Raw genomic sequence first — 18,478 nt, 5'->3', positions numbered from 1 at the left:
TAAACAATACGCATAACAAAGAGCAGCTGCTAGGTCACAGAAGAGGGGTAAAGAATTAGAAATTGACTGCAAAAATGTTACATAAACATACCAATATCCATAACATAGGAGATAAAGAAAAAAAAGGAGGGGTGGCTAATGTATTTTTACCTTCTACATAAAAAAGTGTTAAATGGATGATCACCTAATGTTTATTTTCCATGGTTGTTGGTTTTTTGGTTAGGCAAATGAGATTCGAGAAAAGGGTTTCATTCTTTTTAGAAAGGGGAATTGGGTGCTGATGAGGTTATACATATAATTATATATATATGTGGTTCATGAGTCGTGATATAGAGGGGAATTGGGCATTGTCCCCGTGGCCAAAATCAAAACTAACATGAAAACAACAACAAAGGGAAACACATGTAAACAGATAACAATAAGACCCTTACCTAATCTCAAACAGGTTTTTGGTCTGTATACGGCCCTTTGCTTGTGTTCTGGTTCAGTAATTTTATCATTCAATGAGGGGTCAAAATCCAAAAAAACTAGACTTCGGGGTTTTTTCTTTCTTGGACTCGACTTTGGGTGTTGTTTTAAACCTTTAAAAAAGTATATAACTTTGGTTTAATGGTGGAAGGGCATAGAGATTTGTGATAAATTGGTAAAGATAGAGAAAATTTTGATGAGATTTGAGAAAGCAAAAGAGAGAGAGAGAGAGAGAGAGAGATCAGATTGGTTTTCAATTTATTAATTGATGTGCGAAATTGTGGTGCGTCTCTTATGTTTTTGGTTACCGTGAGAAGTATATTTATGGTCGAATTTTGTAAAAGGTCCTTGTACTATGTAGTTTTGATTTATTTAATTCTTATTATCTTTTTACTTTTCGGCCAATTTTTTATTATTTCTGTCAAATCTTATCTTTTAGGGTAAATTATATACAAAGTCATTAAATTATTAGAAATTTTACGTTTTAATCACTCAACTTTAAAAAATTATAAAATAATCATTAAACTATTTGAAACTTTACATTTAAGTCATCGAACCATTCAAAAATTTTGTAAATTACTTAAATCATTTCGAAACTTTGTTTTTTAATTTGTAACACTAGAAAATAACTTTAAATGTGATCAAGGTAATCTTTTTGCAAATTTTGGTTAAGGGAATTTTGGAATTTTATTTTGTTGTATCAAAACATTTAAAAATCAAAGCTAACACATTTCAAGTGAAAAAGTCATTTTAAAAAAAAAAAACTTATTTCTTCCTTTATCAGTAAATCATTTTTCATTAATCAAGCTATTTTTCATAAAATAAAAATAAAAAAATGTTGAAAATGCAAATATATATATATTATAAGTCATTTTCCATAAAAGTGACACAAGTGCCCATTTATCTTGCTTTTATGAGGACACATCAATGAAAATTGGGCTTAAATCGTGAGTTGTATATTCTATGATATTAGTAATGAGCCCAATGGGCCGCTAGGCCATTTAATATGTAATTTTACGGGTCAACACTTAACACTTTTTTAACTTTTTGATTTTGTGAACTTTATTTATTAATTGTGATTTTAGTTTTTAAAGACTTTATTTTATTAGGTCTAAATTAAAAATACCATTAATGTTTGCCGTTAAAATGTTGATGTGAACTTTTTTTAAAAGTAACATTAAGCAAGCGCTTGGTTGATATATAATCTAAAGAAGATTAATTTATAGGTTATCGAAGGTAATTTTTTCAAAATTTATATGATAAATTCAGCTTAAAAATTAATAACTGGTATAATTATTTTCTTTCATAGAGTAAAGAAATTCTTATCAAATATGATGTACTGTCAATTCCTACTTATGCCATATCTTGGTTTCCCCTTCCTAAAGCTCTGTGTGATCAGTTCAGCTCTATTATGAGCAAGTATTGGCAGCAAAAAGGGCCTCCTAAATGAGGTAATCACTGGGTGAAATGGTCCAAGCTTATGTTCCTAAATTGTTTGGTAGGCTTGGATTTGGTGTCATGGCTCGGTGTAAAATTCCTGTACTTGTTAAACAATGTTGAAGAATTATGATTAATCCGGATTTTTTATTGTCTCGAGTTTTTAAAGTTAATTATTTTTTTGATTCTATTTTTTTAAGTTCTTCATTAAATAATAAATTGTGCCTTGCCTTTTGTCTTATGTTCATATTGTAGGGACATCATAGTTCGGTTACTTTGAAAAATTATCTTTAAACCCGATCAATCAATAAAGAAACATCATTAATTGTTGTCTACAGAAAACTAAACTAGAAGTTATGGCTCAATCGATTGAGACTATTCCACTATGTCATTTACAACATTGTTCCAACCAAAGTAATCAAATTTGCACCGGTTTTGACGGTATCAGGTGATGTTCATCATTCTAGTAGTAAACTAAAACATCCAACCCTTGTTTGCACGGTAACACCTCATCTAAAATAATAGCCAGCGAAAAATGATCTACACCTTGGTTGCTGTTCTAGTTCTAGCCATTTGCCACCATACAACCTGGGGGCTGAACCAGCAATGTGCCCTGGCACCATGGCTGCACCAGCAGTGCTGCCACGTGCAGCCAGAGAAAACCTGGAAGCCCACAACCAAGCAAGAGCTGCGGTAGGGGTCGGACCTCTCAAGTGGAGCAAGCAACCGCAAGGTACCAAGTAACAAAATGGGTTATTGGTTTGCAAACATGACAAATCATAAGTACGGAGCAAAACAGCTATGGGGTAGCAGAGCCACTACGGCACATGGTGGTTGAGACATGGGTGAAAGAGAAGGGTTACTATGATTATGCCACTAGCACTAGAACCAATTTTGTTTCCATTTGATTTCAATTCATGTACTTAAAACTTTCGGGGTTTTATGGTTGATGTGAAAATCAGAATCTGAGACTGAGAGTTTTAATTGTTGTGCTTTCTGCTTAAATTGTCAAAAACAGGAATGTCAGGCTTAGTGGCTTGCAGTAATGGGCTTCCATTGTGTTCTTTGTGATTCAGAAAGGGAACAACAGATGTGGATTCTGTTTGTTTCTGGGGCTTAATGATCCATGTTTCTGTTTGTTTCTCGAGAAAATTTGCTTACAAATTTCTCAAGGAAACTGCAAGTTCTGACATGTCAGTAAGGATATAACCTTGTCTTACACATCTCACGTTTAATCAACGAGTATCAGAGATTAAACAATAGGAAGAATTGTTCAAACTTTATACAACAGAGAGCAAAAACTACAGAGATTAGAGAATGTCACAAGTAAGGCTGAGACACTATTACCAAAAAAAGGCAATCCATGCATTAAAAAAAAAAACTGCTAAATAACATTCCTAGGCTAAGTTATCAACCTGTGAACTAAGATGGGAACATCAAAGGGGGAAAAATCCGATGGCAAGCTCTGCCCAAAAGCAGACTTAGCTACTCGAGATAGAAGAAAAAGAATTGGGAGATTGAAGAGAGGTTAAAAAGAGATGAGTAAATACGTTGCATGCTTTCATCCCATTTCGAAAGAACTACAATAGGTACAATCTGGCTTGGTTGAAATTTCTGTTGAACTCCAATTGATAGTGGTTCGGTAGTTTACAGTGGCCCTAGTGCAAGAACCAGAGTGCCAGATTTAGTCGTTTGGAAGTAAATCTCCTATTATGTTAGAGCTTGGTATCCGCATTTGTGAACTCGAAAGAAAAATCTTAGATGCCATAGAGATCCCATTATGCTCACTGAGGGTTTAGTAAAGGCGGCCCCGACATGTAGAAGCTCCACATTGACATGGATATCCTTGTCCAGGAAGCAGTTCATATCGATAGTCAAGAGTCAGCTCTTCACCTACAGATATCTGCAAAATTGTGAAATGAAAGGGTGGCTAGGTTCAATACGTTTATACCACTGGAGCAATAAATACTTAATGGTTTTATATATACATATATATATTTTTTGAGATTAGCCACTCAATTAAACTCAGCCATCTAAACCACATCTTATTCCACAAACCATTTTCAACAATAGATCATCCAAGATTCCATATATGCAACAGATTTGCACTCTATATTTTTTAGATGCGCTTACATCTTGACTGGCATAGAGACCAATGTGAGCTCGGTGACAATCCATGCTGTCCACAAGAACTTGACGATTCACAAGATTTGGCGAGCAGCTGAGAAGAATTCAAGGAAAGAAAGCGAAGAAATAATCATGAGTGCATCAATAGGAATTTGGGATTTCAAAAGTAGAGATTTGGTATCACTTTTTAAAAACAGCAAGTTGAGCTGAACCACTTGGCTAAACTAATTACTCCAGAAATGTCATAAGTGCTAAAGACCCTATTACATATGATTAGAAAAGGGTGAACGTATTTAAAATCTCAGGATCTTCCGTTACACAATTTTTATGGCCAAGTTATAATTTGGAAATGTCAGAATCAAGAGAATGGGAAAACATTTCAGTATAAGATAGCGGATGCATACAAGTGTATCCTCACCTATGATTGATGAACCGAGAAACATTTCCATATTTGGATGCATCAATAAAATATCGCGCTTGTCCTTCAATCAATCGGCTCATATCATTTATATGAGAATCAACATTAAACATATAGTTGCAACCATCTCCACCATACCTGATATTAGATCATACAGCCAATTCAGCATAAAGGCAAGCACAAGGTAACAGCAGATCTCTGAAAATCAAATTGAAACCTGGTAAGCCTATTGTTTGCCTCCTGCTTGCCTAAGATCCCAACATACTCACACACAAATGTGCCACTCAGAATTGGTTCACCAGCCCTGATTCCCCAGCCCTGAAGATCAACATGGAGCGAAGTCAAAGGACAGACTCTAGAATACAAGGAAAAGATGAAATAATTACCTTATTCTCGGTTTTGAAGACTTCCAGTTTTACTCGTACACCTTTTTGCAAAACCCTATTTGGGCATGCTTTATTGCAGCTACACATATGATTGCATTCATAGACAAGGTAGCCCTCCTGCACAGTTTCCCAAAGGTTTAATCTCAAGTCATAAACCAGAATCAAGGTGCACAGGAAGATACCAACAAGGCTATGTATCAGTATCTACTTGTGAAAAAGGGCATATATTTCTATAATGTTCTGAATGGCGAAGGTGAAACGTTGCAAGTCTAAAAGGGAAAAAAAATCATATTGGACTCTTATCGGTATCATATCAAGTCAATATTGCACTCCCTTGACAAGATAATAGCACATGCTCTTTTATATGTGATTTGAGAATCACCATAAGCAACCAAGCAACATATGACACTTTAGTGAAAAGTAATAATGGTTCACACTTGACTGAAAATAATTACAGTACCTCCAAGATAATTCGCCCTTTGTCATCATAAGGAAATCTACCACGCATGGGTTTACCATATATGTCTCTTGCATCTTCATAATCGTTATCAAAGAGATATACATGATCACATGTCTCAGGACAGCATGTTGTATTGGAACAGGTGCACCCAAGTTGCATACTCTGAAAAGATATGTAAGTAATTAGAAGGAAAAACAAAACAAAAACAAAACAAAACATATGAGTTAAGCCAATCCAAGAAATGTACAATATATCCCATCATGTGACAGGTGAGATACAATCCATATGAAACAAGGATGCTGCTGCAAGGCACTTCATGGTAGTATCAAACAAAACCCAGAAATCTCAAGGAAAGAGAATTATCAAGAATCCTAAGAATAGCTTATGGTTGCAAGGTCACTTTGACATGCAATCAAAGTAAACTCCACTGAGGCATAATTGTAAGGCACCTATATGTTGTAGCAATGAAGAAAATAATAAAATAATCAAAATACGAAGGTACCTCAACATCAAGATCAAGGGATTGATCAAGCAAAGAACTTGTAACATAAGTGAAGTTCTCCCAAGGCATGGAGGGTCCAGCATTTTGCTCGTTGAAACTAAGACCAGAGATGTTAAGAGAATCAAAAAGACCTTCATCCACAACACAAGCTACTGGAACTGATTCTTTCCCAAAGCTTAAATCATCACACAGGACACTGGCCTTCCGCGTGGGCCCTTTTTTAAAATGTTGTGAATTGATGATATAGTGACATTCATCCAGTTCCAACTCCTCATCTACATCTTTCAAGGAATCTGCTGATTGGTGACCCTCAAAACCATTAGGGAGGGGATTCAATGGGGGCAGAAAATCTGAATCCTTGGCAGGCTTACATCCATTTATGCACACAAATTTCTCTTGATGCCACTCAACTTGAATGTTATGCTCACTGCAAAGCTTGGCTGCCTTAAGGTACAAACATTCAGGTAACATGCCATACTTCCCTTCCAATGAGGCTTTGAGGCTCACTTTGCAACAAGAAAAGCGAGCAATAGACAGAATGTCCAAGTTATTAGGCTGTGGTTTTGTTTTATGAGTTCTGGAAAACAATATTTTTGCAAGGGCAGAGCACTGCGGTTCTGCTAATCTAACAAGATTTGAAGTCTCCATAACATGAGGCTCTGCACTAATGACTTCAGCATCAATCAACTTTGATGCCTGGAGGCGTTTTTTCATAGTAGCAGTTGCCCGATTCCTGATCCTATATGACACTGCCCCCAGACCTTTCTTAAATCTAGGATGGCTAAGTCTCCCAGATTTTAGTTTATAAGCATAATAACGAACCCCTTTCTTCGGAGGACGAGAGCTAGCTAAACTTGGTCCCATGTGAGCAGCCTGGTGGTGGCGGCCAAGATCAGGCAGCAAATCAAATTTCAAGCCACAATACTTGCAAGTAAACTTTTGAAAACTGTCTACATTCTCTGAATTATTCTCCACAGAATTGCCGAACTGAAGCTTCGGTGGAGGTTCCTCACCTGCAGATAGATTATGCTGTTGAGCAATCTTTGATAGCCTAAACTCAACAGGATGAGCTGACAGCACATCCAACCATAATTCCTCAGTATTGCCAAAATGGCTGCCACAGGAAATGCACTGGATGAGCATGCACTGTTCGACAAATTGCACATGGTGTCTCTCCTGGACATGGGATTCTAAAACCTTCTTGTTAGTAAATGAATCCAAGCAGATTGCACAAGCATAACCTTCAAACAACCGTTGTGCTTCCTTTTTATGATTCTCCATCCAGTGTGTTCCAAGCTGCTGGTCATCAAGAAATTCCACTGAGCACATTCTGCACTTAATGGTCTTGTCATCATCAAAGCTATCATTGATGGCCAATGGCAATGGAACAGGTTCTTCCACGAAAGACGACAAAGGTGTACCTTTGTCACCAGTGAAGCCCCATAAACTTTGCAATCTCTCCTTTTCGCTGTAAACCAACTTCATTAAAAATTCCCCAACTCTATAATCTTTTGATGCTTCAGAAAGGGCCCACTGAAGTTGGACATCCACAGGAACTGGATTTCTAAGAGAGAAAATACTTTTGAAGAGCTTGTAGAAAAGTTCACATGCTTGATGTAAATGCAATTTCTGCACAAGTGAATCACAGTCTTTCAAAAGATCTACAAACACTTCTCTGGATACTATCCTACTCTTGCCATTTCTTGCATGCTTGAGCCAGCTTGGAAGGTGTTTATCACAGTATAATGAATGCCTCTTAGGACTTTCTTGACAAGGATCAAAACCATTATTGGAGTATAAGCCTATGCAATGCAGTAATTCTGTGCTATCATGATCTTTACCAGAATGTTCAGGCTTCTCAATTAAGCTGTTTCCTCTGTGCAAGGCATCGGCCTCAATTACCGATACTGGCTCCACCTGCAAGGGACTTTCATTGTCTCCCACCAACACTATATCTCTGCAGAATGTGGTTTCTGAACTCTGAATAATCTCCAGATGCTTCCTTTTTCGTTTGTTCTCTGGAGAATGGCAGCTATTATTTGCATCACTTTTAGGTCTGTGTTTTTTGCAGAATGAGGAGCCATATAGCGACCGATGCTTACATCTAGTACCGAGCACGGTGGTACCTTCACACATTGGTGTATCAACGGGGGTTGTCACCTCTATTTTGCTGAAGGTACCGGTAAAACGAGATGCCAAGTGCACACAGCAATAAACATCCCCCTCATTTGCCCACCTCACACACTGCCTTCCTTTCGACTCTATGAATGCTACGCACTGTCGGTTTTTACTCCCAGCATCCATGGATTTCTTAGCAACTGCTTCATTCACAGGCGTTAATTCCACTTCTTTAGACTGAATGTGCAGAGTTGAGGTACTATTGACCTCTTCACTTGCTGTTGTTATTTCAACATTCTTGGTGTGAATGACTTCTGAATGCCTTGCTTCAACAACAATATTATCCCATCTGTCAGTCAAATTATTTGATCTGTCCATTGGTGTGGTTTCCTCTCTCTCGTCTTCCTTTCTACAAAGTCGTGGTATTGGCAGATTGACATCTACAGCATCTCGGTTACTTAAAAAATCAGAGTCAATTTCAGCAGCCATTGTTTGATCAGATCCATTGCTTTGCACTTGGGAGGCATCTGTATCTGCACGACGAACTTCAAGCTTGGGCCTCTTCCCGCTAACTTGTATATTTGTGTTTGAGGGACTACCACTGTTCCGTTGATTGACATCTCCAGCAGTAGATACAGGATGAGACGTTGAGAACCATTTCATAATTTCATGCTTCCAGGTTTTCCACTCAGAACCAATTGTGGACTGTACCGGTGAATCCCCAAGAGACTTAACCTCATTCCATAGTATAGCATTATACAATTCCTGAATCAATGGCAAAGAGAAATATTACTTTTCAACATGCACTATGCAACTGATGCATTAATGAATAGTCCCTGACTCAAAAGTATGAAGTTGACTATGCAATCCTAAGAATGGTATGCCCAGCAAGAAAAGAAAGTTATGCAACTGATGCACAGGGCCCTTTGTTTGCCTTGATGGAATGTTCAGGTTAATTATAAAACCTTTACTTCCATGCCCAAAGGTCAAGGGAAGAAGGTTTCATTCCCTTTCTTTTCTTCTTCTTTTAGGTGATAAGGGAGAGGTGGCAGTGAATGTTAGGTAACTGAAATTCTACAAATATGGGAAGACCATTTGTTAATTACAATCCACATACTATGACAGTATGCACCAATAATAACATAAACAGGCAACAATAGAGTGAGACATACTTCCTTTAGCAATTCAATGGATTCAGCAGTATGTGCATTCTGACATTGTTGCACCCACGAGTGAAAAGACTCTTGAAACCAGTCAGCATTTATGTAGCTCGGCAATATCATCTGCAGAGAAGAGAAATATTACTGCTTACATTTTTAATGCATGTACAAGAAGAAAATAGTGGACAAGATAGAGATAAATTAGATGAAAGGTTACAGTGGAGATAACACAGTGATTATGATATTGATAGCAGTATTGCCCAACTAACGTCAACAGGTAAGGATTTGTGTTCATCCAGATCCCTCGGGAAATATCTCGTATAATACAAACATTCAATGCATATTTTTTTTTACTTTGAGAAATAATGCATATATTATATGGTTGGTCCATCATCTAATGTTGAGAATTTTCAGACATTTTATGAAGTACTAGAATTTGTTCCACCACAATGTGGGAGAAAAAGAGAATATAAATATATATAATTTTACTTTGAGAAATAATGATATATTTTTTTGACAAAAATAATTTGAGAAGTTATGTGAATAACAGTGTGTAGGGGTTTTTTTTTTTTTGGCTATTAAGAGGGCATAAATTTAGAGGAGTGGATAATTTAAAAAAAAAAAGATTTTTTATTAAAAAAATTAAATGACATAATTATACTTGCATTCTTTTTCTTTTAGTTTAATAACTTGGCTTTTTCATATTTTCACCAACTGACTTGGTGTCACGAACCAACTCAGTTAGGAAATTTATATTTATATATATATAGAGAGAGAGAGAGAGAAAGAATCTAGATGTCAAGTAAGTGAAGGATTTACACTTTGAAGCTTCAAAAGCATCTTTCCAAGATCAGAATAACCATTGCAGCGTGAAGCCTCCATAGCGAACTCCTTCCAGACAACCACATTACGTGCTGTCTCAATCAAAGCCTACACAAATAGGAATAGAACTCTGGTAAGAATAGAGATGAAGAATTGCGGAAATATATTAAATACACAAGCAATATAAAGATCAGAAATCATTACCTCACAATGGAACTGATCAATTATATTTAGCATGCCAACAGCTAGCTTTTGCTGTATGTACAGCCTTGCAACAGTCAAATCTCTAACCATTTTCAGTCCAACTTTATGACTACGATATGCAATAGGCTGAGGGAACTCATTAATGGGTCGGACAAATATCATGTCTGCCCAAGAATAATTCCTGGTGTGAGGAAAAAATACTACAAAATACTGCTTTCGATCATGAGTCGGTTTTGCTTTTAAAGTTGATAATGGCCAGTCAGCCCTTGCACATCTGATTCCAGCTTGCCATATTCCTCTCCACTGTACTTGGAGAAACAGAAGCGTATCATATGAAAATAAATTTAGCATGTATCCTTATCTTCCAGAAAATCAGAAATAAAAAAATGATAAGAAACTATATCTAAAAAATGAGAAAAAAAAAAGCAAAATATATATTTAAATGGGGACCAGATACAGGAATTATCAAGGGAACCTAAGTGGTCAAATGGATGATCCATAAAGCACACAAATAAACCATTTCCAAGAAAATAAACATAGGGCATATTGTGAGAAAACGTCCTAGAAACTGTTGCCGTAATGCAAGTCCAAACCATAATATTTAGATAAGAGATATGATATTTCAAGGAAACCAAAGCTAAAAGAAAAATATGCTACCTTGACCCACAATGCAACAGATTCATCATGCTCCAACCACTTGGGCTCTGAAAGAGACAACTCTCCCTCCCTATTGTTGCTCAGTGATTCACTCTTGATGGTGTTAACGAGTAAATGAGAACTTTCAGAGGTCAAATAAGGTCCAGTGCAACAACTCTGAGCATTCAAATTATCATATTCATCATCATGTGATCCACAGTATAATCTTTGGCCTTCTGCCTGACAATCATAATATGAAGATCCACTATGATGTTCCTCTGAAATTGGTAATTCACCCCTTGTGCCTTGACCTTCATCCTGTCTTCCAGTTTGATTCCCTTCATTAGTCACCAATAAGTCATTCATCCTACTATCTGACACTTGAACTTGTTTCATTTGTTCCAAGCAATTAGATTCTGGGTCATAAGTAAAAGTTGTTTCTGGAGTCGGTTGAGCACAATCAGAATCCGCAACATACTGAACACCAGAGCAGGGCAGCACTTCCATGATTCAAACCGGAATCTCTAAAGCAGTATAATCTGCATATAAACATTGATTATGAACCAAAGTCATTACTGTCCAAACAAAGCTCAATCCATGCAATCGTAAGATGCTGCAAAAGAAGCCTTGTCCAATATATATACTGAAAATTTAATATATACATACATGCATATATGACATAGTATATGTAGGACTGAAAGGAAGACAGAACGAAGATACCAATTACACTTGAACATGAACATGTAAAACGCACATAGCTTTGCTGTCTCATTTATACGAACACCAAGATAGGGGTCAAATGACCAACTTAATATGGTCTCTACCACAGCATTATTTACGATTTTAAAGAACATAACATCTTCCATGTTGCTAAAGCTAAAGCTCTTTTGTCAGCATTAAATTCCTTAGTTCCTCACCTTTTACAGCAACTTATAAATTTCTTAAACACCCTGGATCAAGTACAAAATCCATGGTCAAGTTTTACTTAATCCATGCATAATTTTAATCCAAAATTGCAGTCTTTATTATTATTATCAACCATTTCATTTGGATTCTCAAGCAGTAAATTTATCAAAGTGTCTTTTATTAGGTAAAGAAAATCAACCAACAAACCAGCAAAAGGAAAAAGCTTTCCAGGAACTTGAAAGATACCTTCGTTTAATAATGTATTAATTAGAAATATAAAACCCATTTAGTTAAATTATCAAAGCGTAGGGTTCCTGTTAAAATCTATGCTATTTCTCCATATAAAAACTTCAAGATGGCTAGCTAGACCCCAGATCTTAAAATGCATCTCAAAAACCAAAATTTCCAAGAGAAAAAGCCCAAACCAATAAAACCCAGAAACAGAATTGCCACAAAACCCTAACATAATCAGCAAATTTCATCCTTCATTATCTTGCTAGTAACAATAATAATAACCCCCAAAAGAAAATAAAAAAAAACTTTCCTTTCATTAGATTCACATTATGTAAGAACCCACCATGGCCTAGACATATCATCAAAATGTTGACTAACATTCTAGGTGTGTCCAAATTCCAGATGATACAAGTAAACAAATAAACATATACACGATCCCCAAATCATAAAACATGTATCTAAGAACATAAGAACAATTAATATCCCGAAATTTTGGCTAAAATTAAAAGAAAAAAAATAAAAGGGGTTCATTACTTTTAAGATAATGGGTTAGTTCCCCTAGGGTGGGGGGAAGGCTAGGTAAGCAGCTGCTAGATCACAGACGAGGGTAAAGAATTAGAAATTGACTGCAGAATGTGACTCACATAAAACATAATAACATGCATCACATAGGAGAGACAAAGAAAAAAGAAGGGGAGGTGGCTAATATATTTTACCTTTCTATATATATAAAAAATTGTTATGGATGATCACCCAATGTTTATTTTCCACGGTTGTTGATTTTTTGGTTAGGCAAATGAGATTCAAGAAAGGGTTTCATTCTTTTTGAGGGGATTTGGGTGTTGATGAGGTTATACATATATAACACTACATATGTGGTTCATGAGTCGTGATATAGTGGGGAATCGGGCATTGTCCCCGTGGCCAAAATCAAAACTAAATATAAAAGGAACAAAGGGAAACACACTTGCAAAAAGATACCCTTGCCTAAACTCGAAACAGGCTTTTGGTCTGTATATACGGCCTTTTGCTTGTGTTGTTCTGGTTCAGTAATTTTGTCATTCATTTAGGGGTCAAAATCTAAAAAACTAGACTTTGGGTGTTATTTTAAAAGTAAATAAAATTGACTAAACAGAGGGAGGAGAGAAACTAGGGAAATTGGTTTAATGGTGAAAATTGACTAAATATAGAGATTTGAGATTAATTTGGTAAAGATAAAGAGAGAATTTTGACGAGAGATAGAGAGAGAGATCAGATTTGGTTTTTAATTATCAATCAATGTGCGAAATTGTGGTGCGCCTTATATTTTTGGGTACCGTGTGAAGTCTATAAATGGTCGAATTTCAAAAAAAGTCCTTATACTATGTATTTTTATTGATTTAATCCTTATAGTCCTTTTACTTTTCGAAGTATAAATTTTTAGTTTTCAATCATGTATATCTTGGTATTTTTTTTACAATCAAACTAATTCTATATTTTTCATTTTTGTCTTTTTTAAATTTGCCAAAAAATCAAGTGAAAAAAAAAGTGTATAAATCACTTAATTCCTCATAATTTGATCTTTTTAATTCCACCATCTTCTTCTAATGCTTAAATTCTAAATTTGGTCAATTTGTTATGTCAATCTTTATATTTTAATTTGTCAGAATTTAATATCTATTTTCCGATGCGATTATTTAATCCAAATTGTTAACGCCTTTAATTATTTCGACTAAAATAATAACATCGATTTAAAAAAAATTCTAACTCATCATGTTGACATAATTTTTTTCTGTTAAAATGAAAGTTTTTTAAAAAAAATCTATATCAATATTTTACCTGGAATAATTAATGTTATTAACTATTTTGACTAACTAATCATATATTAACAAGTAAAAGAATCAAATTATATAAAATTAAAATATAAAAATTAAATCTAAAATATGAAAAGAATTGGACCAAAATCATAATTTAACCTTTTTCTAATTACTACTTATTAGTCTATATGTGAAATTTTCTAAGTGTCAAAGCCATGTGATCACAAATTTGTCTTGTTGTCCAATTCTAATAGTTGACTAAAATCTTATAATATTTGAAAAAAAAATGTACTTTATTTAGAACTAATGGCTAAATCTTACATTGGGTAAAATTAATAAATTCAATGAAACAAATCCTTTTCTAATAATAAACACTAAATTCAGTAATTTTAAGATTACATGTTGATCATATTTATGATTAACATGTATCAAATACGAATATTTTAAAAATTAATATAACGTGGAGTAAAATTAAGAGACATCTATAATAATCTATAATTAATAGTGGACACGTAAATTATACATGACTTACACTTGTTAGTTATATTATTTGTCAACATTTCACATTGCCAAGTGTTAAATAGTTATAGACATGTGGATTATATAGATAAATATATCATGGAGGCCATGTATTAGGAGTTGGTTATATTTTTCTTCTTTCACTCAAAAAGTGTGTAAATTAGTACTTGTATGTTAGATTAACGAGTAAATTGGTCATTTCTATTATAATTTTCATCTATTTTATTATTAAAAACTGACATGACTGATAAGATAACTAGATTTTTACACATGGCGTGCCATGTGGACCTCCTGTTGACATACAGAAACCAATTTTTAATAATAAAACTGAATGGATATTTTAACAAAAAGTATCAACTTACTTTTTAATCTAACGTATCGAGACTAATTTTCTTATTTTACAACTAAAGAAGACAGAATGCAATTTAACTTTTAGTAAAAGAGTTTTTATGATACTTTTACGCGCTATACATAATCTATATATAGCTCTTACACACCAATGACTTAATTGAGGACAATTACTCCCGACATAAAAAGAAAGGTAAGAGAATAAAAAGACCTCTCGCTCACTTCGGAAACATCTCCAACTCTTTTCATCTATACGGCTCTCAGCTTCCGAACGGCCGCCGCAAACCACCAAACTAATATTTGAACATCAACAGAAAGAAACCGGATTTGAAGACCATTTCTAGCTTAATACAGTCTTTCAAATCATGGCGAATACATAATATGACATGACAATTAACATCATACTTTCATTATAATTTGATTACTGTTTTTTTCAGACAATCTTTCATGGAGATGCTTAATCAGAACATATATATATGTATAACATGATCCAAAATGCAGATAATCAAGGGAAAAAGTATTAAAGGAGAATATTACAAGTAAAAAATTAATGGTGGGAATCAATTTCCATGCTAGGATCATTGCAATATTCTGGCCATTTATTCAAGTTTTGCCAATCAAACTGTATGTAACATTTTATAAGCCTGAATGGCAGAATAAAAGCCATGAAACTACAAAAGCAAGGAATGGGTTATTGTAATTTTATTCCTCCCTAATATTAGTCATTATAAAAGCAGAACGATGTCGGATTTTCAAGCTTTCAGCTCCCGTACAAGCCCCTCAATTGTTGAATAGGCCCCATTCTCCGTCTACTACTAAATTTCAGGGCCTGTTAAGAATTTTCTTGGGCCTTAAAATTTCAGCCTAATGGAAAAACAAAAAATAATTTAGACCCAAAAGAGGAAATCCAAAGTTTCCAGTAAATATATGTATAGAGATATTTTGGGTTTCTTTTATTTAGATAATACAAAAAAATTATTTAAATACCAAAATGGTATTCCAATACTATTATTTATCAAAATGGTATGTTATGAACAGTATTGAGGGTGGAGAGTGAGAAGGTTGCAGCACCACCATTATTTTTCTACCCCATTATTAACCTATGATTTTTGTTGAAAAAAATATATATTTAAATGGTGAAAGGCATATGGATGGCGGCACTAGTATACGGACTGAAAAAAATCCGATCAGAATACAGGCCATATACAACCTTTAAAAAAAATAAAATACAAGCCATACATCTGGGTGTCGCTTGACACATGCCCTCCACCTCTTCAATCTGTATTTTAACTCAATTCTCACTCGTGTATTGATATAAAATATAGGTGTCGCCATTCGTATGCCCTCCACCATTTCAATATATATATTTTCAACACTAATCATAGGCTAATGATGGGGTTATTATTGGGTGGAAAAACAATCGTGGTGTCGCCACCTTCTCATCCTCTACCCTTCAACACTGTTCATAACATACCATTTTGATAAATAATGGTATTGGAATACTATTTTAGTATTTAAATAAAATTTTTTGTATTATCTAAATAAAATTCATATTTTGGTCACAACTAGAGGTGCTCATGATCGAGTCGAGTTAGGTCTAAGCATGATGTTAATAAACTTTATGATTGTCTAAGCCCAACCTAACTTGAAATATGAGCCTAAAATTTTACTCAAGTTCGCTCATATTTGCAAAAAGACTAAACCAAATCCATTTTAAGCTCAACCATATTATTTTTAGTTTTTTTAATGTTTATATTATTTTAATTTAATATTTAATAAATTTATATTTTTTATTTATTAACTTTTTTATATAATCATCTTAATACTATTTTAATATTTATATTATAGTAGTATTTTATATTTAGTATAAGTTTTTTTTAATGTGTTATAAATTACATAATATATAAAAATAATATAATATAAAATATTATAAACTTTAAAACGGGTCGGGCCGAGCTAAGCTCGTCTTGAATGTTCAAGTCCAAGCCCATCCCATTTTTTAAATGGGCTTAATTTATTTGTCTAAATCCTCCCAAATTTCGAGCGAACCTTCAGATTTAGACGAATAATTCGATCTATGAACTGGTCTCATCAGAAGTTATCACAAATCTTAAAACTTAGTTATGATAGTAGTCAAAGTAATTAGCTTTTAGATATTGATTTAGTTGAAAGATCATATGGCATCTTAACTACTAAGATTTGCTACAATTTGGTACAACCAAAGCACATTCATTAAGGACAAAAATCAAGACCTAAAAGCCTTGTCCCTATTGAAACTAGGGAGCAAGCAAAGCTATCTTGGCTATGGTTTTTGTTTTTGTTTCCCTAAGCTAATTTACACCATTGAAATGAACCATGAAAATGTCAAATTTGAGATAAAATCTGGGATTCTTCCACCTTGGTGTATTTTTACATGTTCTTTGGCCTTTTTGCTCAATACCCTTTATTCTATTTTCTTCCTTTGAGAATAGATTAAAAAAAAATCTGCTTAAAAAGAGTTGAAAAGTCACATTAGATTTTATTCTTCTTCTTCTTCTTTTAACCATTTTTATGAAAATTAGTGAAGCAAACATGTTTTTTTTTTACCGGGTTTCTTTCCACTGTTATATAACCAGTAATAACAAAGCAAACTTCAATGAATTCTTAAAGTTCTCAACTTTTTCAAGCAGTTTACTTTCACATTGAAATTACCATAAAAGTTAAAAAAGAAAAACCCTTTTTTTTCACCTTTGGATGTTTCATTCATTTATAGGGAAAATGGAGTTTTTAGTAAATCAAATGTACCAGCTTTTCTCATTCTTCAGTTTCCATACATAGATGGTATTGGTAATGGCTGCTAATTTTCCCCATATCCCTTTATAATATATTAATTGGTAAAAGTATCATAATAATCCCTATAAGTCAGATTGCATTTAGTTTCTTTATCTAAAAAAAAGGGTAAATTAGTTCGTTTACATTAGATCAAAAAACAAACTGGTATTTCTATTAAAAATTTTATGAATTTCTACTATTAAAAATAGGTCATTACACATTAACATAAGATATACGTGACATACCATGTGTCACTATTTGGTTATTTTGTTACTCATTTTAGCTTTTTAGCAATATGAATGAATGAATCTTTTAATAGAATAACCAATTTAACTTTTGATCTAAAGTATGATGACTGATTTATCCATATTTTTAGCGTCAACATGATTTTTACCTAGATTAATATTTATTTTTTGGTGAAACATGATTTTTAGTATTTCACAATCTATGAGACATGTTTCATCACATGAAAAGTACCACTGTAACACCCCTAACCCGTCTCCGTCGCCGAATCAGGGTTACGAGGCATTACGAAACCAAGCTCACATAAACATAACTTTAATATCTAATTCCAAATGCAAGTCCAATTCATGAACATATATAATCAAATTCAAGCATAGAAACTAAACTCTTTTCCCATTGCTATTTACAATATAGGATTCAAAACTAACCAAAACATTATCAAGCCTATACATGCCATAAGATCGAGTTCAAATATTTAACAAAATACCAAAAGAAGTCGATAGTGTGATGGACTGTGCTGATGATCCCCGAGCTCGTAACGCGTCTCCAAATCTATAAAAACGAATGAACGAAAGCAAACGAAGTAAGCTTTTATAGCTTAGTAAGTCTCCAGCATAACTAAATGTATAATTATAAACACATAATTATTATAACCTTTTTAATCTATTCTACTGAAATTTCAACTAACACAACCAACTAACATTCATACATTATTCTACTCAGACCATTGCATTTATAGTCAGATATGTATACCTGTCGGATGAATTCAGTTTAATATATATATTATACAAAACAACATTACAATTGAATGTATACCACCGAGCATACATATACATATTATATACATATCAAACCGATTGTATATGTACACTCATGGTATGTT

General features: G+C 34.0%; 1 protein-coding gene across 2 annotated transcripts; it reads right to left on the bottom strand.

Annotated features, from left to right (window-relative positions):
* Positions 1-3,044: 3,044 nt before the first annotated feature.
* Positions 3,045-13,122, bottom strand: LOC107940589 (histone-lysine N-methyltransferase SUVR5). 2 transcript variants are annotated; one of them, XM_041080716.1, is made up of 12 exons: positions 12,595-13,122; positions 10,760-11,277; positions 10,103-10,405; positions 9,896-10,006; positions 9,089-9,199; positions 5,799-8,681; positions 5,297-5,458; positions 4,837-4,953; positions 4,668-4,768; positions 4,451-4,588; positions 4,039-4,126; positions 3,045-3,808 (listed from the first exon to the last, which is right to left on the bottom strand). In XM_041080716.1, exons 2-12 carry the CDS (start codon positions 11,243-11,245, stop codon positions 3,701-3,703), a joined length of 4,608 nt encoding a protein of 1,535 aa, XP_040936650.1. In that variant the 5' UTR covers positions 11,246-11,277; positions 12,595-13,122; the 3' UTR covers positions 3,045-3,700. The 2 variants fall into 2 exon arrangements, with proteins under 2 accessions (XP_040936650.1, XP_040936659.1); XM_041080725.1 differs by lacking the exon at positions 12,595-13,122 and adding an exon at positions 12,413-12,569.
* Between the last annotated feature and the right edge of the window lie 5,356 nt (positions 13,123-18,478).

Source organism: Gossypium hirsutum, chromosome A02 (assembly GCF_007990345.1).
Source record: "Gossypium hirsutum isolate 1008001.06 chromosome A02, Gossypium_hirsutum_v2.1, whole genome shotgun sequence".
In the NCBI taxonomy this organism is placed as follows: Eukaryota; Viridiplantae; Streptophyta; class Magnoliopsida; order Malvales; family Malvaceae; genus Gossypium; species Gossypium hirsutum.
The sequence above is the reverse complement of the archived record's forward strand: the minus strand, read 5'-3'. Positions and strand labels throughout refer to the sequence as shown.